This window comes from Podarcis erhardii (genome assembly GCF_964252035.2).
Source record: "Podarcis erhardii genome assembly, chromosome: 2".
NCBI lineage: Eukaryota > Metazoa > Chordata > Lepidosauria > Squamata > Lacertidae > Podarcis > Podarcis erhardii.
In genome coordinates, this window is record NC_138498.1 from 88,491,625 (window position 1) to 88,515,860 (window position 24,236).

The 24,236-nt window shown below is 45.2% G+C and overlaps 2 protein-coding genes across 2 annotated transcripts in view; one reads left to right on the plus strand and one right to left on the minus strand.

Annotated features, from left to right (window-relative positions):
* The window catches only part of UROC1 (urocanate hydratase 1), a 48,425-nt gene extending 43,863 nt beyond the window's left edge, over positions 1-4,562 (minus strand). Inside the window, exon 1 of the mRNA XM_081852831.1 lies at positions 4,071-4,562. Coding sequence (XP_081708957.1) covers positions 4,071-4,196 — 126 coding nt within the window. The 5' untranslated portion in view covers positions 4,197-4,562. The remainder of the gene's footprint in view (positions 1-4,070) is intronic.
* A 3,863-nt stretch (positions 4,563-8,425) lies between these two features.
* LOC309336705 (netrin-4-like) overlaps positions 8,426-24,236 on the plus strand; it is a 54,762-nt gene continuing 38,951 nt past the window's right edge. Inside the window, exons 1-2 of the mRNA XM_081852902.1 lie at positions 8,426-8,669; positions 18,271-18,812. Of these exons, the coding sequence (XP_081709028.1) occupies positions 8,582-8,669; positions 18,271-18,812 (630 nt within the window). The 5' untranslated portion in view covers positions 8,426-8,581. The remainder of the gene's footprint in view (positions 8,670-18,270; positions 18,813-24,236) is intronic.

Genomic DNA, 24,236 nt, shown 5'->3' on the forward strand with positions numbered 1-24,236 from the left:
GGCACTGCTGCCAGGAGGCCAGGTCCACAGCAGCACCTCTCCTCACTGCCGTCTCCTGTGTGGAAATGTTTCAAAGCATATCCTTTGGGGGGGGGGTGGACCACTGCTCAATAACAGAGCACATGCTTTGCATGCAGAAGGTTCCAGGTTGAATCCCCGGCATCTCCAGGTAGGGCTGGGATGGAGGACATGCTGCCTGAAACCTCAGAGAGCCACTGCTAAGTCAGTGTAGACCAGAGGTTCCCAAACTGTGGTCCACGGACCACTTCATTCAGGCAGCCTGTCTGGATTTGAAGGTGGGAGATGGTATATTCAACATTCATATTGATTTTATTTCTTACACTGTATTACAATTTGAATGCTAAGGAATTCAAATAACAATGCAATGAAACACACTGTGTAGGAAATAAAAGAAGCCCATTAAAAAATACTGTTAAAAACCATACAGCACCTAGCACATGGGTAGGCAAACTAAGGCCCGGGGGCCAGGTCCGGCACAATTGCCTTCTAAATCCAGCCCGTGGAATCAGCGTGTTTTTACATGGGTAGAATGTGTCCTTTTATTTTAAATGCATCTCTGGGTTATTTGTGGGGCATAGGAATTCATTCATTCCCCCCCCCATACAGCCCTGCCCCCACAAGTTCTGAGGGGCAGTGGACCGGCCCCCTACTGAAAAAGTTTGCTGACCCCTGACCTAGCACAATGCATTATAATTGCTACAACAGGCAGAGAACCCATCAAGTGGTCCACCAAGATGCTCAACCATTTTCATGTGGTTCAAGGGGGTGGGGGAGTGTGAGGGCCACTGGAGTAAATGATACTGCCCTAGATGGAGCCATGGTCTGGCTCCGAATAAGGCCATTTCCTAAGTTCTTATGTAAGGCAAGTTTACTCTTTAACAGGGGCACAATGAAGAGATGCAGGCTATCTATGTATGGCAGACAAAGGAAATGCAGCAGAGGGTCCTATGGCATTGTAGGATAGCAGAGTAATACATTTAACAAAAAAATGTTGTTTTTGCTGCATCAGGCCAACACAGCAACCCTTCTGTAATTTGCCAAAGGAAGACACTGTCTTTCTTAGGATTGGTAACAGTAAAGCACAGAGTCTTCTGCCTCTGGGCAGGGAAAAGGAGGAGACAGAGGATGTTGCGGCTTCAAGTCCCGAGCAACAAAGGGGCTTGGAAGAAAGAGAAGTCAGGAACCATATATGGAAAGAGCCTTGCAGATATGGTTTGGTTTATCCAAGGAGATTAAAGATGAGATGGTGGAAAGAGCCACATAGCTCTTCCGAAGGACCCCGAAGCACATGGCTAAAGCTCTCATAAAGGCTTTATATTATTGCCAGAAACAGAGATGCATGAAAACAAAACATGAGAACAGTTTCGAGTTAATACTGCAAATATAAATCGAAAATAAAGTGCTGCAGATACACAGGCCTGATCCTCAGCTTATATTAACTGGCATTGTTCCCTCAGCTTTGGAACACATTACGGTTACACTGCCGATTCTACTTCTAATACTGCTACTACTATCCCAATGAATTATATTATCGTGGCTGATATTATTAATAGTCACAGTAAACAATAATAATTTATATTAATTGCAAACTTGTTCTCCAAGTGCTGGTCTTGGGATGGAGCAACTGCCCTATGAGGAAAGATTACAGCATTTAGGTTTTTTTAGTTTAGAGAAAAGGAAAGTAATGGCTTGTCTACATTTCCACTGTCCCATGCCTAGAAAGCATGGCTTTGAGCAGTTTTGTCTTTGCCTCACTGCTTTCCCCCCAGAAAACCCACTCTTTAGTGCTAAATCAGAGCAAACAACATTCTGGAGAAAACCCAATTGATGTTTGCTCTGATTCAGCAGTAAAGATTGGGTTTTCCTGGGGGACAGTAGCAGGGCAAGCAAAAGTGGATGAGCCCAAAGAGCCAACAGGATAGAAGTTTATAAAATGGCATAGGGAAAGTGGTCTGATGCCAGATCCTATAAAGAAAGTAGCAAGACGAACAGGCTGTTGCAGGACCACAGACAGCTCCCAGTGAGCAACTTGCTCCCACAAAAGTTGGGAGCAGACTAAAGCCTTTTAAGCTTCTGTGTCCAGACTCCCTCTTCCAGACTCTACTGCCTTGTAGACAACTTCAGAGTCTTAAAGGGCCAGTTCTCTGGCCTCAAGACAGGCACTCTTGCCCTGTTCCCTAGTTTCTCTCCTGGTGTGCTCCCTGCACCGTTGAACCAATGATGTGTGATGGGAGGCATCTGGTTTCTCAGGGGAAGGAGCCTGTGATGGTCCAGGCTCTGGCCCTATAGGCCCTGGTGGTCGCTCTAGGAGACTCTTCTGGAGGCTGCTGTCCAGCGGCCTCAGGTGTGGTCATCTCCTGCTCTCCAGCAGTCAGTTCAGGGCTTTTAATCTGATCTGGCTCCTTAGCGTGTGCCTCTGCAGCCTCTGACTCTGTGCCTGGATTGCTGCACAGGGGTCGTGACAATGCAAACTTGGTGCAAAACCATCTAAAGTCAGCTCAACCCCTCTCTGGACAGAGAGCCTTTCCACCCACTGTACCTCTGTCTTGTGTGGATTATCTCTGATCTAGTCGGAGGCAGTAGGCCTCTGAATACCAGTGTTTGGAAACCACAGGAAGAGAGACTGCTCTGGTGCTCAGATCCTGCTTGCGGGTTTCCCACAGGCTTCTAGCTGGCCTCCACGAGAACAGAATGCTAGTTATGATCTATTGGTCTGATCCAACTGGCTATTTCCCTCATAAAAGCCTCCGTTGGTCCTAATTGCCCTCTGTCAATGCAAGGGACACACTAATGGATACAAACCCATGAGGTCAGACCCACTTTGCAGGATGATGCTATCTAGGAATATAAGCCTGTTTCATTGAAAAGATACGTTTGGAGAAAGCGACTCACAAATATATTATGTTCCAAGACTTTTGAGCCAGCTACTGCCTCTCAGCCTAATACAATAATACAGGGTGAATCCTTTAAAAGAGGCCCCGTGGATACAGAGTACACATGTTCCACGGGGCCTCTTTTAAAAGGCTCACCCTGTGCAAAGATGCCACAAGTCCTCTCTGATTCAGAGTAAAACAATCCTGGAAGCACTCTCCTGGGAATTTCTCACTGGTTGGGGAAGCGGTGGGCATGTAACAATACTTAAGAACCCAACAGGCAACTCAGTTACTGCTTAGTTAAACAATTATTTATTTTTTGGTTGCCCAACCAAAGAACAAATCATTAACCCAACTCACTCAAGGATGCGTCTCAGTTTGAATATGCCAGGCCAATCGATTTTCCCCAAATGTCCCTCACCACCATATCATCATAGCAGTTTCTTTTTAAAGGCTTGAAAAACCAAGTCAGTCTCCTGCACAGACTGTTTTTGTTGAAAATTGAGAACCTATAACCCTGTAGACAACAATTCACTTTGTTTATTCTATTATTTATTTATTTAATTAATTTATATTCTGCTTTTCCTCCAAAAGGAGCCTAGAACTGAAAACAAGTGATAAAATTATTTTAAAATCTCAAAAACAATTTCAGTATAAATACAGATTTGGTCAGTATCCATGGCCATTGGTCATTCTGTCTGGGGCTGATGTGCATTGGAGTCCAACATCTGGAAAGTAACAAGTGGCCTTACAGGAACACATATCTCTGTATACATAAATACAGTGTATTCTTACATTCTTATGTTAAAGGGCAAGTGTATCCATTCCTTTAAGTTTACAAAGCGGAGCACACTTACTAGAAAATGTTCCCCTAGAACATGCACAAGCATTATTTAGGACTGGGCTCTACTTATGGAGAGGCATGTTTGACTAAGCAGACAAATGTACTTCACTCTTTATTTGCTTCACTGAGGAACAACAGAAGGTCCATGATGATTGCTTATGGTCTCCTCTTTTGTCTAGGCAACATGTGTCTCTATAACCAGTTTCTGACAGTGAATATTTTTATTCCTGTGCCTTTGGGGAACTGGGATGCCGCAGACCAGCAAAGACTGAAGTTCTGGTGGGTTTAAACTGGTGTGGGCACGCAAAGAGATCCAGTGCAAATGTTCTTACCTTTTCTTCATGAGACTCCAGGTTGGGAGTCCTCACAGGAGCATGAGGGATTCCACTCTTTCGGCCCCTGTTCTCCGGAAGAGGGTTCAAGGGAAGCCCGCCACAAATTTCTTTCAGGCTGGACATGGCTTGTGAGGGGTTGCAATTAGAGCAAGAAGATCATTCACAGAGAGCTATTGCCTGAGGGGCAAGACAGAAGATACAGGCTCTCTTTGGAGAGTCCTGGGGGATCTTCAGCAACTTTGAGGTGACCCCTGATGAAAGCAAGCTGCTCACTGGCTTTTGTATGTGCACCTCCAGTTCTCTGGAGAAAAGACACCATGCCTGTCAGACACACCTATTCAGTCTCCACAATCCTATTGGCTTCTCCTGCCTCCTCCTCCTAAAGAATAATTCACAGGCCTACTGATTATTCTCTGGCCATTCTTTGCGCATGCTTTTGGGCCTGTTACTTTGAACCACATTCGGCAAGCTTATGTACTTTGCACACACACACACACACACACACACACACACACTCACTACTCTGAGGGGCCTGGTGGGTTTTCAAAGTTTTGAACCAATTGAAAGACACAGCATTGTGTGTCAAGTTTAAAAGATTCTACAATCTGACAAAAAAAAAATCAAATCTTCATATTTGCGTGTTTTCATTTGTGGGCCTTAATGTAGATCACCTTTGAGACTCCCCTATCTGATGATATTATTATTAGTAGTAGTAGTAGTAGTAGTAGTAGTAGTAGTAGTAATAGTACCCTGCCCATCTGACTGGGTGACTTCCAACAAATATAAAAGCATAACAAAACATCAGACATTAAAAACTTCAGGTGTCTTCTAAAAGTTGTATAGTTATTTATCTCCTTGACATTTTATGGGAGGGCGTTCCACAGGGTGGGCTCCACTAGTTATTAAATCATCTGTATACCCCCTTTGGGTTCCAGTAATCACTAGCAGAGCTTTACAACAGGTAAAATTCACAATAAGGTGATGAAACATACATATATATTTTTTTAAAACCACAGCAACAAAATGTCCTGTAAAACTGACACCAACATGTAAGTCTACAAAGAATCATGGGAGCCATACAGCAGTAGCATAACATAATGACAAAAGCTCCAAATCGCTCTAAAACAAGGCACCCCTTTCCAGGCATTTGAAGGAGCAATGTGAACTCTCCTCAGGAGAGATTTCTATAATGTTGGGGCCACCTTTGAGAAGCCCCTGTCCCACGGCAAGGCCCTTGCTTCTCTGATCATGAGGAGGGGGAGGGACTCTGAAGAGGATCTCAATACGTGCCTGGCTTCATTTGGCTGCCGCAGTCAGTCAATTTGGGGTGTCAAATTGCTGATTATTTAACTTATTCTTATCAGGCACTTCCAGACCATCATATTTTAGTACAGATCTCTCACACTTCTGGGTACATGCTGGAATAATATGCCTTTTACACAGTAAGAGCACACCTTCCTAATTCACCCCCACCAGCCCCAGTGATTAAAACATGCATAATGGGGTGGGTGGAGGGGGGGAGAACTCTGATGAACCAAAGCAGAAGTGAAGTGCTTCTTACTATCTTAGGTCTTACACGCATGGCCCACAAATGCCTTGGGGAAGAGAAAGAAAAGAATGAAATATTTTTGCAGATCAGGGAATTAAGTCAAAGGCACATTTGCTGAGGGTGGGGACAATAAGCCTGTTATCAGAGGGCTGCAGGCCTGGAAATCTGGTTGGAAGAAAGGAATGAAGAAAGGAAAGAAAGGAATGGCTGGTGGAAATTTTGCCTCTGAATATGTCCCACTCATGCAGTCAGTCCGAACTACTGCAGAAAGAGATTAGAAAATCCACTTTATGGCTCCAGTAGACAGCAATCAGTTCTGGTGATACAGACACTCAGGGGCTAAGAACAGAGAGTTGTGGAAATCGTAATGTGACCCAATAAACAGACTGCTTGGGAAGATACAGAAACTAGGGTTCAAACCCCACCTAATCTGCAGATTCGCTGGGTGGAAGAAATATCAACAATCTCAGATATGCAGATGACACAACCTTGAGGGAAGAAAGTGAGGAGGAATTAAAGAACCTTTTAATGAGGGTGAAAGAGGAGGGCACAAAATATCGTCTGAAGCTCAACATCAAAAAAACGAAGATCATGGCCACTGGGCCCATCACCTCCTGGCAAATAGAAGGGGAAGAAATGGAGGCAGTGAGAGATTTTACTTTCTTGGGCTCCATGATCACTGCAGATGGTGACAGCAGTCACGAAATTAAAAGACACCTGGGAGGAAAGCAATGACAAACCTAGACAGCAGCTTAAAAAGCAGTGGAAGACAGGAGTGCCTGCTGTGCTCTGGTCCATGGGGTCACGAAGAGTCGGACACAACTAAACGACTAAACAACAACAACATGATGTGGGTATTTGGCAATGCCCACAACAGTTTTTTACATTTTCAAATATGTCTCCATACGCAAAAGTGGCTGAGGACCCCTCTAGTCTTTTTGCTGTAAGAGACTGTCCTGGCTCTCCTTCTGGAACTTTGCAAGGAGAAAACGCGGAAGACTGAATACAAAGTTGTAAAGGGCTGGGCTGAGTTTCAATATCGTGAAAGGGCAGCTAATGGTTATGTATTTTACTTGCAAAGACACTTGTGGGATATTCTGTCTCAGATGCAAACATACAAAAAAAAAAAACAAAAAAAAAAAAACAACCCACCTTGGCTGGCCTTGGGAAGGACACACCTTGACTTGGAGCAGGGAAGTGATATACTGTTTTGTCTCTGGCGGCAAAATAACTTTGCATGAGCCTGTAAACCCCAGGGGGGTGGAGAAACCCCGGCCTGCACTGCAACCAGTCAGCCAAAGCATTGCTTAGTTTCCAACCAGCTGCAAAATTTCAATCTTACTTTTCCCTGCTTAAATCCAACTTCTGCTTCTCCTCCCAGACAGGCTCTGGCAGGTTATTAACGCTGCTCGTTAATCAGCATCCATCCTTAGTGGTCGAAGCCACTAAGCAGGACAGCACATGTCCGATCACAGCAGCAATTTGTTAAACCCTTCTCCTCCTGGACCACTTTGCCTCTGTCGCCTGCCCGCCTCGGTGCTATGCGCAGACGGCGCCTGCTGCTGTTGGCCGTTATGCCTGAGGGGGGCGCTGCGGAGACACGAATCGACCCCGAGCCTGGCCGGTGCGAAGGGGGGAGCGACGGAGGAAGGAGCGCTTTCCCCGCCGGCATTTGGTTTTAAAGGCCCAGGACAGGAGCAGCGTCGGAGCTGGAGGCTTGACGGGCTCTTGCGAAGTGGGGGAAAGGAGAGGCTCTGCGAGCGAGCAAACGCGGACACGTGCGTCTGGAGAGCGGCGCAAGCAGCCGAAGGAGTGCGCAAGTGAGATGCAAAACACAGACACGCACACGTATCAAAGGACAGGAAGAGGATCACATGTCAGAATAATCCCTTTTGCAGCCAGACGGGGCTAGAGGGGACCGAGGTGGCCGGCAGAGGCGATCGCCGCGGGGTTGGAGAGACGCGAGCAGCACGGCGCAAAGAAGCCTCGCCTCCCAAAAAATTAGCTCATCGTCATTTATTTATTTTTAAATTTTATAGAAGGCACTGATCCAAGACACCTGAAAGTGAAGGAAGGGGCTATTCACCAATCCCCACAAAAGCCACCCAAGCCCAGCGCTGCCCTGAATAGTAGTAACAATACTACTAATAATAATAATCCATTTTCTTTTCAAGACGGTGGAATACATAGGATCGCCTCTGTGACACCAGCGATAGTCCCAAGGGGTGGGGGAGAAGGCCGTGCTTGGGCGACCGAGGAGGGGGTGGTTGGGGGGGTGAGAGGGTGGCAAAACAAAGGCGGCTTTGCCCTCGGTTGCACTCGCGTTAGAGGAGCGCCAAAGCGCGAGTCAGTCCGGCGCGAGGAGGAGAGCCGAATGGAAACATTCGGGCGGCCAAGGGAAGGTCCGAAGTGAAATCGAAAGTTGAGCGAACTCCGAGGGAACTTTCGCCCTCCGAGCCGCGTCGCCGCCTTGACCCTGCGAAAGGTCGACGGGCGAGGAGGAGGAGGAGGAGGAGGCTTGCTCCGCTCGGCTTGCTGTGCCAGACGTGTGAATTGCACCTCGTCTCCGGGGGGGGGGGCGAAGTTGGGAGGGGGCGAAGGGGCTCTATCTCGAAGCAGCCAGCCAGCGCTCTGATTGAATCCACTGGGAGGCGATGGGCGGCTGAGGTGGACGCGCCGGGGGAGGCGAAGCGGCCGCGGAGCTGGGAAGCACGCCTTAGATCCGAAGGGAAGAGAGAAAGGAAAGATACACAGAGACACGCGCGGCGGGTTCCCACCCACCCCTTCAGGGAAAGAGAAGCACGAGGAGCCCGCAGTCATCGCTGCCCTGAAGGAAAGTGTTTTTGTTTTGTCTGCTCTGCCCCCGCCCCGAAAAGAAAGGTCATGTGGGCACCAAGCTTGTAGAAATATCACCATTATTATTATTATTATTATTATTACCCTCGCGCCTCCGGAGAAGATGGATTTCCTAGGCGGAGTCATGCAGCATAAAAGCATAACGCTGATCGTATTCCTGGAGTATATTATTTCTGGCCATCCTGGAGCAGGTAAGCGGAATTACGCATAGGTTCCCAATCAATGGTAGGGGAGAGCTTTAAAGCCTCTTCCGAATGTTTATTTGTAGGAAGAGGAGAAGTCGTCCGTTTTTTCTTTAGATGTCTAGCCCACTCTGTCACCGAGTCCAGAGGCAGGCAATACATGTGGCTCAATACCGCCTAAGTCCCGGTTGTTCCCATTTCAAAGCCAGGAAACTGAGGCACAGAGAAAGGTAATTCTCCCAGAACCATGCTGCACTGGGATTCAGACCAGGTTGAAATGGGATTACTGGGAATGGTTTTTTCAACAGTGAAATCTTATGCAAGAAATTTTGGCTTGCACAAATGCTCAGATGCCGGGCTCTACTATAAGGAGAGCCACACAAAATTGAGAGTTATGATTCAATATTCATCACGCTGTCTGCCTGCAAGTACTTGAGATGGGCTGTGACTTTGGGTGCATAATGTATGTGCATATCAGTGCTTTGAGTTTGGACTTAGCGCATAGGATAGTGTTGGGAATAAACATATCCTAATAAGAGCAACTTTCAAGTCATGCCACATAATGTGTCTCGCTCACCAATATGCACTGTTTCTCAGGAAGAGCATATCTATGTTTCAAACCCTCTCTGGTGAGGACTGAGATGCATTATTGACGTAGAGCATGAACCATCCCCTCCCATCTGCATGTAGACCCCCCCCCCCAGTGTGCTCCTGTCTGTATGCATGAGGCTGTGCCCTTGATGGGTCTACCTCAGTGCTATCTACACTGACTGGCAGCAGTCCTCCAGGATGTCAGACAGGAGTTCTTGCTCAACCTGACTTGGGCGTGCTAGAAACCGAACACAGGACTAATGGGCTGAGTTATGGGTGGCGTTGCTCCTCAATGATCTAAGGAGGGATAACAATGGTCCTTCACAATTTGTGACCCAAAACACTGAATGCAGTCATGTCTTTGGCATTACAAGTTGTTCAGGAACATAGGAAGCTGCCTTCTACAGAGTCATACCATAGCTAGTCCATGTTGCACAGTGATGTCTGCATGACGCTGACCAGCAATGGCTCTCCAGCCAGGACTAACAATAACAATAACAATAATTTATTTATACCCTGCTCATCTGGCTGGGTTTCCCCAGCCACTCTGGGCGGCTCCCAAAAGGATATTAATATTAATAATAAAAAATAAAGTAATAAAACATAAAACATTAAAAACTTCCCTAAAGAGGGCTGCCTTCAGATGTCTTCTAAAAGTCAGATAGTTGTTTCTTTCTTTCTCAAAGCCACCTGGAGATGCAGGGGACTGAACCTGAGTTCTTCTGCATGCAAAGCAAGAGCTTGGCCACTGGGCTAGAGCAGTGTTTCTCAATCTTTTTTTCCGACCGTGACCCCCTTTCGACCTTGTTTCCTTCATGTGGCCTCCCCTGCTCTACTGGTAGAAAGGGATCTATTTTGTTTGTAAACAGATCTTCTATTTAGATTTTTTTATAATTATATAATTGCACCTGGGGGCACCCTTGGAATATCCTTGGAATATGGCCCCCAGCTGAGAAACACTGAGCTAGAGCCCCACCACCTCCACCTGCAAGGGGATATGTTGCCACTATGGCGAGTGTACTGTAATGCACTTAGCCATTCCCAAGAATGCAAGGCCCTCCCCCACTTTTCATTGGCTGGTACCACTTCTGTGGGAGTGGTCAGCACTCTAGGAGCCTAAAGAGACGAGTGGACTGCTGGATAGAGTAGGCATATTGGCCGACAGTTGGCGTAGCAGAAGCGAGAGCTCAGTGGCTGTGGGGATCCTCTCCTTATATATAGAGTTTCATTTGGTGAGGCCCGACTGTGGCTTAGTTTTCAGACATTATGGCTCTTGATCAAGGAAAACCGCATGGTGGTAGTGAGCCTGTTGTAAACATTGAGTAAGAAAGGAAATGAACTCCAGTTTGATGCTCTTTAACACCTGTAAAGCAAGAAGTTCATTTAGTCTGCCAAACAGTAGGGCAGGCTATGTTAATTTTGACCATGATACTCAAATGGTTGAGAGGCAATCAAGGGGAATTCCTGGTTCTCAAATATACTTGTGAAAACCTAGATATCAAGGTGCATGTATGAAGTTTCAAATATATCCAAATTCCATACAGCTGCATTTTTTCAACTCCAGATCTCTGTACAGCTTTCTATCCTCTGCACCACACCAGGCTACATCTTCCGTCTATATACAGCTTCATAACCCATGCTTGCTATTTTGGATCTGTTGAAACAGCAGATAGGATGCAACCCCCCCACCCCACCCCTTCTTGCCAATGATTACATTGGGTGGTGGATTATACCCCTTAGGTTGGTTGTTCCTTCTTCTTTCCCATTTGTTCAACAGCTCTACGAACCAGTGAAACTGGTGTGAGTGTTTTGCTTTTTAACTCAGCGATGGCAAGCAAAGGGAAGGCTTTAGTAGTTTGGTTTTGTGTTAGTGAAAAGCATAAAATAATCTTGTGATGTACAATAGATGACAGATTATGAAACAGATGAATGCATCAGACAGTGGCTTCTCCCATTATCTATTCTCATCAGAATTGTTGTCACTTTCCATCAATCATACACGGCAACGATAAAATTACCCCTGATCCACTTTGTTTTCAGCCATTTCCCCTTTATTGTGTAATCAGTGTAAAAACGTGTTACCATATTAACATTTAGCAGCTATATAAAGTTAGGACCGAGCAGAGAAACTGCCCTGTCTTCATACATTAGGAGTAGCATGCCTTGCAAGGTTTGTGTTACTCTGTCCTGGACTGTCAGATGTTATTGAAGATGTGCCACTGTGGGACTGCATTGTGTTGAGAGCTAAAACCGCTTCACTGACCCTAGTGACTCGGATGACCTCAGCCACTGAGAATCAAGCCCGGCCTTATTTGCATAGCTCCACCCTTTCGTGATCTTATGGCCAACAAATTTCAAAGGGGATTAGACAAATTCAGGGAGGATGAGGCTACCAGTGGTTACTAAAGCCGATGGCTATGTCCTACTTCCATGGTTGGAGGCAGCATGCTTCTGAATTCCAGTCACTGTAAATTGCAGCTTGCAGTTGTGCTCAGGTCCTGCTAGTGGGCTTCCTCTGGGCATCTTGTTGGCTCCTGTGAGAATAGGATGCTGGACTAGATGGGCCATTGGCCTGATTCAGCAGGCTCTTCTTATGTTTTTATGACCAAACCCTGGCTCTCCCTGCTTGATCCCGCTTGATGCAAAGCTTTTGTACAATAATGATACAGTATTGCTGAAAGACTGAAGATCAGAAATTGAGAGATGAAGTTAAATCCAAATGGTTGCTATCCATGGGACCATGCTACAGTACAGTGGTACCTCGGGTTACATATGCTTCAGGTTACAGACTCTGCTAACCCAGAAATAGTACCTCAGGTTAAGAACTTTGCTTCAGGATGAGAACAGAAATCGTGCTCCAGCGGCGTGGCAACAGCAGGAGGCCCCATTAGCTAAAGTGGTGCTTCAGGTTAAGAACAGTTTCAGGTTAAGAACGGACCTCCGGAACGAATTAAGTACTTAACCTGAGGTACCACTGTAGTTGGTTACTAGACTAAGTAGCACGGCTGTTTCCACACAATTAAATATGTTTGGCTGCAGTAATCCCCCCCCCTCACTTCCCTCAAACAAAGCAGAAGCAGAGGAGGTGACCAGTGGAAAGTGGGAAACCATTTCAGATCCATTTTAATATTTCTTTAAGGGTGAAAGGGTAAATCAGGCAATAGGAGATCAGAGGGCTATGAACTAAGAAACAAGCTAGCATTCTGGTTATATGCCTCCTTCAGAGGTTAGATAGTAGGCTTATACTTCAGCAGTTTGTGGTGAAGCTTTAAACAACCTCACTTTCCCATTCTACATTTAAATACCCTACAGTCTCCACTGGGAAGAATAGCTCTCAAGATAAGTTTAGTTTATGCTATTTCATATCATAAGCTTTCTATTTTAAGTGATACCACAGATCCATCCATGCATTCATTCATTCATTGGTTTTGTATGCTGCTTTTTCCACACACACCAAAAATGTGTGGCATCACTGTGTGGCAGATTCTGACCATGTTTAGCCATGTTTAGCATGCAAAGGCCTTAGACTGAAGCAGGCATGGACTGGGATAGTGGGAGAGAGGGCTGAACACCTGGGCAGAGCTTAGGTGTTATATCACTAGTAAATGGACCCCTGACCATTAGGTCCAGTCGTGGCCGACTCTGGAGTTGTGGTGCTCATCTTGCTTTATTGGCGGATGGAGCCGGCTTCCGGGTCATGTGGCCAGCATGACTAAGCCACTTCTGGCGAACCAGAGCAGCGCACGGAAATGCCGTTTACCTTCCCGCCGGAGCAGTATCTATTTATCTACTTGCACTTTGACGTGCTTTCAAACTGCTAGCTTGGCAGGAGCTGGGACCGAACAATGGGAGCTCACCCCGTCGCAGGGATTTGAACCGCCGACCTTCTGATCAGTGAGTCCTAGGCTCTGTGGTTTAACCCACAGCACCACCTGTGTCCCTCACTATAGAGTAGTAAATCCCATCTTCTCTTACCTCTCTTACCAATATTAGCTAGATCAGTCTTCACAAATCTGATGCCCTCCAGATGTTGTTGGACTACAACTCTCATGACTGATGGGCGTTGAAGTCCCAGGAACATCTGGAGGACACCAGCTTGGTAAAGGCTGAGCGACCCCCCCCCCCAGAAGCTTCTTTACACAGTAACACATAAACTATGAAATTTGTTACCACAAGATGTGTTGATGGCCACCAATTTAAATGCCTTCAAAAGGCAATTAGAATTATAACGGGACACATGGTGCATTGCACAATTATGTCAGCAAACAAGAAAGATTACCATTTCAAAGAGCCTATGAATTTCAACAGTTATAAAGGAAAGGGATAAAGGGAAGAGGCAGACTGCTTTAAGGAGTTAGGCTCCATGGAACAGATTAGCCTACTAAAATGTATATATAAAGAGGAAGGGACATATATAAAGAGCTTTTCCATTGCACCATTTAGAATTAAAACTAGAAGCAGCAATTCTTTTTTCAAAGAGTTGATTGTAGAAAGACTCCCCTGGTTTTCCATTGCTCTCAAACGGAACATGAAGCATCCTCACCATGGGTGTGGTGTGACAACAGGAGCCTATGTACCATGGGCGTAGCCAGGATTTATTTGGGGGGGATTTATTTTGGGGGGATTTATGTTGGGGAGGGGAAGAACCGAGATATCTGCAATGCAATTGGTCAGTTAGTTAAGTATTTCTATTTACAGTATTTACTTTATCTTGGGGGGCAGCAGCACTCCTGTACCCCCTGACTACGCCCATGCTATGTAGCAAATGTGCTTGATGTCAGCAGTTATTGAGAAGCAGTGGTGGCCCTGGCAGTACTCCTGGAGGACATACCATTATCAACATCCCATCCAAGAGGATGAAGGAGAAGGCGACTGATCGCGATGAGCTATAGTTTGGATCTGCCCAATTCTTTGCATATAAGATTTTTTAGGAATGGGAGCAGTAAGGTCATGGATGCCTACTTCCAGTGAACACACATACTTGGAAGAGATTCTTCTGAGAGCACAGAGGAAGAATGGCAGAAAGTAGCCTGTGATCCACTCCACTGGTGTGTTGCTAGCCAATTTCCAATGCTTCACCTAACACCTGCTGGTTACTGGGATCATTGCAGGGCTAGGTTGACCTTAACTATGGTAATTCAGCAATACATTTCTTCTGTCCTTAAGCAAGCGTGCCTAGTCAGGATCCCATAACACAGAATAATTATGCCACGCGTGTGTGTATTTTTGTGTAAAATACACTTTACTAAATTCTAGTAAAGAATTTAAAGTGCTTTCCAGTGGCATTCCACTCTTTCAGTGGAGCAAGAAACCTGGCCAGTCTTCTCCCTATATACTGGTTTGTTTATTTTTCCATACTGCCTGTGGTTTGGTTTGGTTTTTTCTTATTTCATAACATGGTATCAATGGGTGAAAGGCACTCAATAGCAAGGGTAGACCCACTAACTTGAAACATCAAATAAGGATGGGTTTGCATAACTACTAGCTTGGAACATGTGGCGCTTTGAGTATATCATTCAAAGGTTGCTGCAGACCCACTTTTCAACCCACATGCAGCCAGCTGAACTCGGTAAGGCAAGGCACACACACTATTGACTTAAAACACAACTGGGTCATTCTTTTTCTCAGTGTGGTTTGAAGCTGGTTTGGGGGCAAACCTATCAAAACACAATATTTTCCTAGATCTGGATTGTAGCTAATGCCATGTGTATAAAGGTAAATGTAAAGGGACCCCTGACTATTAGGTCCAGTCGTGACCAACTCTGGGGTTGCAGCACTCATCTCGCTTTATTGGCCGAGGGAGCCGGCGTACAGCTTCCGAATCATGTGGCCAGCATGACTAAGCCGCTTCTGGCAAACCAGAACAGCGCACGGAAATGCTGTTTATCTTCCCGCCAGAGCAGTACCTATTTATCTACTTGCACTTTGACGTGCTTTCGAACTGCTAGGTTGGCAGGAGCAAGGACCGAGCAATGGGAGCTCACCCCGTCATGGGGATTCGAACCACCGACCTTCTGATTGGCAAGTCCTAGGCTCTGTGGTTTAACCCACATCGCCACCAATGCCATGTGTATACCACATCCCAAACCAGCTAATCTGCTTTCAGCCATCAGCCATCTGAAAGGTTTGCCCAGCTTTTTGATGACTATGTCACTGCCAGACGCTTCAAACATTTGCCAGAAGCCCTCCGACAAACAGCCACCTTGCTGAGCGACTCCCCTAGGATAGCAGGGTAAATGCATAAATAGTTGAGTGGCATCGATTATTGCGCAACGCCATCTATCAAGAGCCAGGCACCATCCACCTCAGTGACATACAGCCCCTCGGGAGCGAGGGGAGGAGGGCGCACTGCAGCCTTGATTGTTTAGCCTGGCATGAATTATTCAAGGAGTCCCTTTTGGCATTCAGGGTAAGTCCCTGGTTGCTGGAATGCTCTGCCCCTTTGCCCGCCATGCCCCACTTCTATGACCCTGCGTTTCAGAGAAATAAACCAAGTGACGGATGGGCTGCCTTATTGGCACATTAATTGCTTCCAATGCAAGACTCTTAATCAACTGCAGATTTTGATCCGACTCTTCCCACCCGCCCCCCTCTCCACTCATTTGTCACATGTGCTCTCCTACTCTGCCGTTCCTAATGACACAGCAGTTCAGACAGGAACCATTTATTGATGTTGCTGCATTAGCAGGCACAGCAGATAAGCCTCCTTGTCATCACCACTGATTAGAAAGCCAACTGTGCTCTTCCCCACTCTGCCTGCTCCATAAAATGCATTTAGAAAATTGGTGGCGGGGGGAGTGGAGGAGAGAGAGAGACAGGCAGTGGGATGCTTTCCGATTCCATCTCTAGGAATGAAAAGAAGCAGATTTCCATTTTAATTTTGAGCCACGGGGCGAGCGTCATCTGTATTCATCTCCTGTCATTCTTGCATTCTGAGGATTCATTGGAAACCAGGGCAAGTCTACTTTTGAAACAGAGCCATGCAAACAGAGCAATTCCATAGTTCTTGGGTTAGACCCAAAGGTTCCCTTCTGCACGGGGGAAAGTCGCAGCTGATCACCCAAGGCCTGTTTTACAGCTCATGCTGGAGTAGAAGAAGGTGGGAAGTAGATCGGGAACTATTGGCAATTTGCAGCACAGCAGCAAGGGTTTCTGACTCCAGTGGTTGGACAATGGCAACAGCACAATGACTCCCACCACCACAAGTTGGACTGCTGAAATGGGAAAGAAAAAAAAGCTTGGAGGAACCAGACTTGCATTTTAGTGTGCAGAACTCGGTTCAGTTCTGGTACTTAGAACAAATCCCTGAGCTCACTGCAAGTTCAGAGCACTCATGTTCTTCAATTCTAAGTTCTTCAGTTCCTTTTGCACCTGGCTCTGGTTGTTAGATCTCTAGTGAAACACAGAGTAGATCCCACAAGGCTAGAGGACCGTGCAAGAAAAGTGAACCTAAATCCAAAGAGCCGCTTCCATTTCCACAAGTAGACATTTGAGAACCACTATGGGATTCTTCCACTAGTTCAGCCGCCCCCAGCCTATTGCTGGACTACAGCTCCCATCATCCCTGAACATGGTTCTTGCTGGCTGGGGCTGATGGGAGCTGGAGTCCCAACCATCTGGAGAGCACCAGGTTGAGAAGAGGGTGCTCCAGTGCTTGCACTATCAACTGCAGAAGACAATTAGCTGTTCTCCCTCTCCCCAATTCCAAAAACCTTTAATCCAACCCACAAATTTTAGTCGATACCCTTTAGACATAAACAGTGTGTTCTGCCTTTTAAAAAAACTTTCTGTAGGTATGAAAAGCATAAAGCCATAGAACTGTGAGAAGCCCTAATTCAGCATGATATTCTGCAGCAGAAGCATCCTGTGAAATTGTGACAGAGGTAATGGAAACGAGCATGGAAATGGATTTGGAACAGGAACAGAAGATGTGTAGCCTCTGGGTAGAAAAACTGGAAGTGGATTCTGATTTTGACTACCTTTAGAACGGAGCTATCAACCACTGCTTTGCTACTTCCCACTTGTATTTATTATTGGAACTCATTTTTTCATGCACTTAGGGCCATTTGATTCAATATTTCTTCTGATGGTTTTATGGCACTGTCGAGGCGGGCTTGATCATTTTTTCTCAGGGCGAGTTCAAGCATTCAGGTCTTGTTATCAGCTGCTACATGAAGTACCACTGGGATGCCACTGTCTTAGGACTGTTGCCCTAAGTGTGGTCATGTGGGAGCCTCTCTAGCTTGCTCCTCCTGCTGGCAGCTGCTTCTAATAGCAATTTTGTGTGTGTGTGCTGTGTGACTCATGGTACAAGCGCTCCAATTTTCTTCTTTTTCTGTCACCCTGCCCTGTTTTCAGGAGGTCTCAAAGCCACAGTAAATTATGCACGTTCTTCTCCATAGCAAAGGGTTTCAATCAATGCATGCATCATTTTTTTAAACAATGATTTGAGACCCAGAAGGTAGATCTGTACGAAGACATTTTTAGAAATGTTTATCCTGCTGTATTTTATCCTGTCTATTTGTTTTTAAATGACTGGCAAGCTTGACTTGCATTATGATCGTATTGTGCACCAATTAATTTGCCAATTAATTTCTCATTTCACAACTGTTCCTTGCAAATATCTGATCTTATCAACCGAATTGATGCTTGGTTAAGCAAAAGCTCTTTTTGGCTTTTCCGCACATTTGATAATACCCGATTCAGTGGGTAGGATCGGATTTTCACAAGACACAGCTGTGGAACGAGAATATGTCTCAGACCCAGGCAAATCAATCGGTACACAATGCCATCAAATTTGGGTTAAGTGAAACTGATGGATGGGCCATAAGTCTCTTTGAGACTTTTTTTTTTTTTGCAGAAAGCAAACAAAAATGCAAATAATAATAACAATTAATGACGGTGTTAAGTGCTTGGTAGGGGATCCAGGGCTGGGGAGGGACTGGGTGATCCACAATGGTGCAGAATATTGATTTTATGCAGTTTTGCATCGTTTTGTTCCCTGCTGCTCGCACTGCAGATTCAGCGAAGCTACGAGCCTTCCGATGCGATGGGCACTCCTGCAATCCTGCCGTGGGGAACCTTGCGACTGGAAGAACGCCAGTCACGCTTACCACCTGCGGTCAGAACAGCACAGAACTTTACTGCTTTTACCCAGACCACCATCTTCTCCACCACGGCCCGCAAGGGTGCGGACAGCCCAGGTGCACCAAGTGTAACGCCAACCAGCCTGATAACTCTCACCTTCCTTCCGCTATGACGGACGACTTCTTCCTAAACCCCACCTCCTGGTGGCAGTCTGCGCAAGGGGTGCACAGGGAGGAGATCCGGCTGGATTTGGAGACAGAGTTCTACCTGACCCACGTCATAGTGGTGTTCAAGTCGCCTCGCCCGGCGGCCATGGTGCTGGAGAGGTCGCAGGACTATGGGCAGACGTGGAGGCCCTACAAATATTTCTCTGCCAACTGCACGGCCACTTTTGGGCTCCCAGACGATACCACCGAGGAAGGGTCTCTCTGTACCTCCAGGTATTCAGACGTGATGCCTTGCACTAGAGGAGAGGTAGGTGATGGTGACTGAAATATGCTTCACTTTTCTATGGTCTCTGAGAGATTATGCTAAAAACAAAGGTTAGAAGCTGCTGCGGAAGAGAGCCGCCCTGGTGTAGTCGTGGGCAACACGTGTTGTGTAACCTTTGACAGCCCTGGATATGGTCCTTTCCATCCCTATTTGCATCATCCAGCCAGTTTAGCAGAGTTTGGGTGAGCATTGCTTCAGAGAGATGGAAATGAGCATCAAAATGCACATTGCATGGAGATGTTTCTTGCGGAACCAGAACTATGGTGTTGTGTGTTTTTTTAAAGGCCTAATCATATAATTTGTTTTCCAAAGAAAGAGAGATTTTAAAAATACACAATCAGAGAAACTGTTCTATTTTCAGATGACAGTTTTTCTGTATAAAGCAAAGTCATTTGTCATGTTGTCCGTGCACATAGAGTACTAAGAACATTGCCAGCGCCTCATTTTCAGAAACCTGGATCCTGCACTTCTACGTGTGTGTGTGTGTGTGTGTGCCAGTGACTATTTTATGAATGTCTGATTGATGCACGATCATGCACAAACTTGTTGCTGCTGACCCGGAAATGGCTAGAAAATGGGGCAGAATGGAATTGGGCGTGGCTTATGCATGCTCCGCCAACATGCCGGGAGGTCATGAATGGAACTCCATGATTGCCATATCTATCATCTATCTATCTATCTACCTATCTATCATCTATCTATCTGTCTGTCTGTCTATCTATCTATCATATATCTTTTTTTTTTTAATAATATTTATTAAAGTTTCCAGAATAAAAAAGGAAAGAAAGAAGAAAGAAAAGGATAAAGTTTACACTTAATTTCATTGACATCTTTCCAGGACTTCCCCCCCTCCCCCTCTTGTATTCCATATCCATTAGATTGATTCCACAAATTCTTACCCCAAATTTTAAAACCTTGTTATAATTATAATTAGCCCATTTATTCAAAATTAATTTATCTTATTTAACCATTTCTCTTTATATTTTTATACTTCCCTAAGATCGACCCCAATTCCCTTCCACGAATTCCCCTATTTTTCTCACACAACAAGAGAAAATAAAAAAAAGAAAATAAAAAATATGTAGTTTTACAGCCTTTGGATTCCAAATCCCCCCCCCCTTTTCCCGGTTTCGATCCCCAAAATCCATCCATCTGTCTGCTGCCAGACTGGAGATCCCACGTCCATGTCTAACTCTCTCTCGAGTCCGCTTTGCCGTCTTTTTGGTAGCTTTTAATTTCAGAAAGTCCAATCTCGGAGAAACTCTCAGAAAAGATCATTCTTCTTCCATCGAGACCTCTATATTTAAGAGTATAACTCAAATTCTGTTTCTTGATCCTTTTAAAGTCTGGATGTCCCAAATGTTCCAACTTCGAGTTTAGTCCAGCTCTTATTCCTCAGGTTTCTTTTTCCTGTTCTGCTGCAAAAACCTTCTAATTCAGAAACTTCTGGTTCCTCTACAGAGGCTTTATTTATTCAGGAACATAAACTTACGTCAAGTCCCTTCCTTTCTTCAATAGATAAATCCATTGTCTCCTTTAGTGTAGAAACCTCTGTAGACAAAATAATGCTTCGTTTTTGCAGCTTTCCCAAGAGATAACAAATCCTGCTCAATTTCATAGTAATTTTCCACTTGCTGTCACTGTTGCAATGTCCCAGAACTCCCTCTAGAGGGAATATGGTAACTTAATTTCTTTCCAGATCAAACCCAAAAGTCAAATAACTTGTTGCCTTTGTTTTCAATAGTTTATGTCCAAATTGTAACGAATTTAGCCAGCAAAGCCATCGTAACAAAGTTCTCTTTTATTTTCCTGCTTTGACAGCTACTTTGACAGCTGTCAAAATTTCTGTGTCTCTTCACCAGTCTCCCATAACGGATCGCTCCCAGTTCCCGGGGGGTTACATTTTAGTTCTCACCAATCAATCTTCTCCTCCAGCACAATTACTTGTAATTTCCCTTCGTGAAATTAACTTTTTCCGAATAAATAAGTTCATCTCTCGATCTTAATTGTTAAATCCTTGCGTTAAAACCTCTACAACGGGGGGGGGGGGCGGACTTCCTTTTTGCACCTCCCCCGCTCGCTCCAAATTCATAAATCAGATTTTTCCTTTTAAGTCCGGTAGATTTACTCACGGGTTTTTCTTTTGAGTCCAAATTTTCAATAGAAGAAAGTCGGTGCTCTCCGCCGAATGGCATGCGGCTTCGCTAGGCAGGGGAAGCAGTGGACTCATAGCACCCCCCCCATCACCCGCTCCGCAGCCTTTAAAAAGGCTCCTTCGCGGGTCGGGGGGGCAAACGGTGCCCGCCGAGTCACCAAGTCCATGGGCATCACCGCCCATGGTTTTTGAGGGTCCCCGCGTCGCCGGCGTGGCGGGACCCAACCCCTACCCAGCAGGCTCCCTCCAGAGCTCGGAGGGAGTCCGCCATTCGGCGATGGCGCCGACCCGGAAGTTATCATATATCTAATCTCTCATCTCTCTATCTTAATGTTTTATTTTTTTGTAAGTTTTTAAATCTATGTTTTTAGCTGTTCTTATTTTATTTGTAAGCTGCATTGAGTCCCAGCCAGGGACAAATGTGGGACATAAAAAATATATATTATAATAAGAAATCTCTGCAGCAGAATCCTGTGCAAGGCAAGTGTGTGATTCATCTAGTGGTACCGACTGACAATTCTGGAATTCTTTTATAATTGCTTAGCATAGTATATCAGGCACATGTGGCTATGTTGATATATCCCGCTCTATGGCATCCAAGTGATTTTTGATGCCGCATGAACCATGTTCAGGTTTTCTCACTTGGGGAGCCTCTATTCAGGTGGCACCATGCCTTATGAGCACCCAATTTAAATGTTCATAGAGGGAAAGGCAAAGGACTGGAGGCCACCGCTATCAGCTTAGCCAATCCCCTACAGTTTCACATTACTAGCTCACCCTCTGGCTCCACTCCCTTCTGCTCTTTCCTGATCAGAGCGATAGGGCAGAAACCCAGTAATTCACCTTGCCTGAAACTGTATGGGAACTGAAATGCAGCCAGGCTTCAAAATCCACACTTCTCTGGATTTTACGATGCAGCTCTCTAACGAAAAGAAGTGTGAAATAATTGTGCATATCAGGAGGACACGTTCTTAAAGATGCACATATTAGTCAAAAGATGCATATATGAGTCAAAATAGGGTAGAAAAAGGCACTATATCAAGGGAAATTACTTGCAAAAATGTGCAAATTAGGCAAACTGGTATACAACAATGTGTATATTTAGGATAAATGTTCACCGAAATGCTGGTGAATTTTCATGAAGAATTTTAAATTAATTAATAAATAGCAAACTGATGCAGAAATGTGGTAAACTGGATTTGAAAAATGAGAAACTGAATTCAAACAATTGTTAAGAAGTAGGGTTTTTTTTTTCAAGGGTGCTGGGAGTTCTTAGGAGATCCCCTATTTGCTCCTAGAGCTACGAGTCTAGAGTGCCCTGGGAAGTGGGATTGATCATTAAGACACTCTGGAAACTGTCTCTCACAGCCCCCATTAACAAACTACAGTCCCCAGGATTCTTTGGAGGAAAGCCCTGACTGTTTAAGGTGGTATGATGCTGCTTTAAATCTACAGTGCAGACAGGCCCCAAGTATGTTTAATGGGGCTTAAACATATGCCCAGGTAACAGTTCATAGAATAATTTATTTTATCCATCCATGAAATTCATATACTGCTGATTGTAAAAACAAAAAAACCTCAAAGCAGTTTCCGAAAAGATTTCAGCCTTGAAAGTAGAGTTATCTTGATGATCCAACCTGGTTGAGAGTCATGTGACTCTCAGCTTACCTTTCCAAGGTGTCGGATACAGCAGTGTAAGTACTTGTCTTATTTTTCATCTTCTGAATGCCTTCCTAAGACATGGAAATAGTTACAAAAAGTTGCCCCGTATTGCTATTTTACAGAAAACAAGAGAGGCAAATAAATCCAGTGGTGGAGCAAGTTCTGCTGGTGAAAGAGAATGCAGGCATAGATATATGCATACAGAACTTCAAAAGCTTGCATTTTTCATTTCTTTGTTTTGCTACCCATAGAAGTTGATCTAATAAAAAGCCTTCATCTGGCCTGCTTTAAGAAGATCTTCAGTCGCATGTGCCCCAGTTTTTAGTTTTACATTCACCTGCATTGTGCCAGTTAAACAGAAGGTGTGATCAAAAGCAGACGCTTAGGTTAAAAGGCTGGTGCAGATTTGTACCAAGGCCAAGGTCTCAGATCAGATAGAAATAGGAATGGATGTGTTCAATTTTTTTATTTTTATTTTTGTATTGTCCTTATCCTGTGCTGGAGGGATTTGGGAAATTAGAAGCATGTTTTTAATAAAGCAGAGCAGCCGGAAATGAAAATAAGTCTGCAGGAGGAAGAGTTTGGAGCAGTGGAAGGGTGGCGTTGCAGGAACTGTAGGTCAGAAAAGTCTGATCCACCAAGAATTTATCGACTTGCTTCTCTATTTATGTTCCTGTCAGAATCTATAGGAGGCCAAACTACCAAAAGTCCTTTCATTCCATGTGAGCGTCTCTTGTGACAGATCACACCAAGTGAGTGTGCTAGAATGATTACTGGAATGCACGGGGGGAAGAGAAATTGTGTATGCCTGAACAAGGTAACCCGTTGCTGTGGCAACAGGTTAGATGTGCCCTGCTTGACGGACCTGTTCGATGATAATAATAATTAATAATTAATAATAATAATAATAATAATAATAATAATAATAATAATAATTTTTATTATTTATACCCCACCCATCTAGCTGGGTTTCCCCAGCCACTCTGGGCAGCTCCCAATAGGATATTAAAAACACGATAAAACTTCCCTAAACAGGGCTGCCTTCAGATGTCTTCTAAAAGTCAGATAGTTGTTTATTTCTTTGACATCTGATGGGAGGGCATTCCACAGGGCAGGCGCCACTACTGAGAAGGCGCTCTGCCTGGTTCCCTGTAACCTCACTTCTCGTATTGAGGGAACTGCCAGAAGGCCCTCAGAGCTGGATCTCAGTGTCCGAGCTGAACGATAGGGGTGGAGACGCTCCTTCAAGCTTTGCTAGCTAACCTATGTGGATTGGTACCACATGCTCTCTTTTCAAACCACACCAGTGGATCAGACACTGGCTTTTTCTAATGCTTTCCTTCCATGAGACTCAAATTCAGATCTGGTTCAATCATAGCTGCCTCAGAACTCACAAACATGAGCCTGAGGAAAATAAACCAGCAAAAGAACCATTTTCTGGTTCTGCCATGAAGCCACTGCTAGTTGAGTGGAAGGACAAGAGCTCTCACACTTAGGGCCGGTCCTGCCATTAGGCAGTGGAGGCGACTGCCTCAGGCAGCATATGATAGGAGGTGGTGGTATCCCACGGCTCTTCCTCCTGAGCTTCC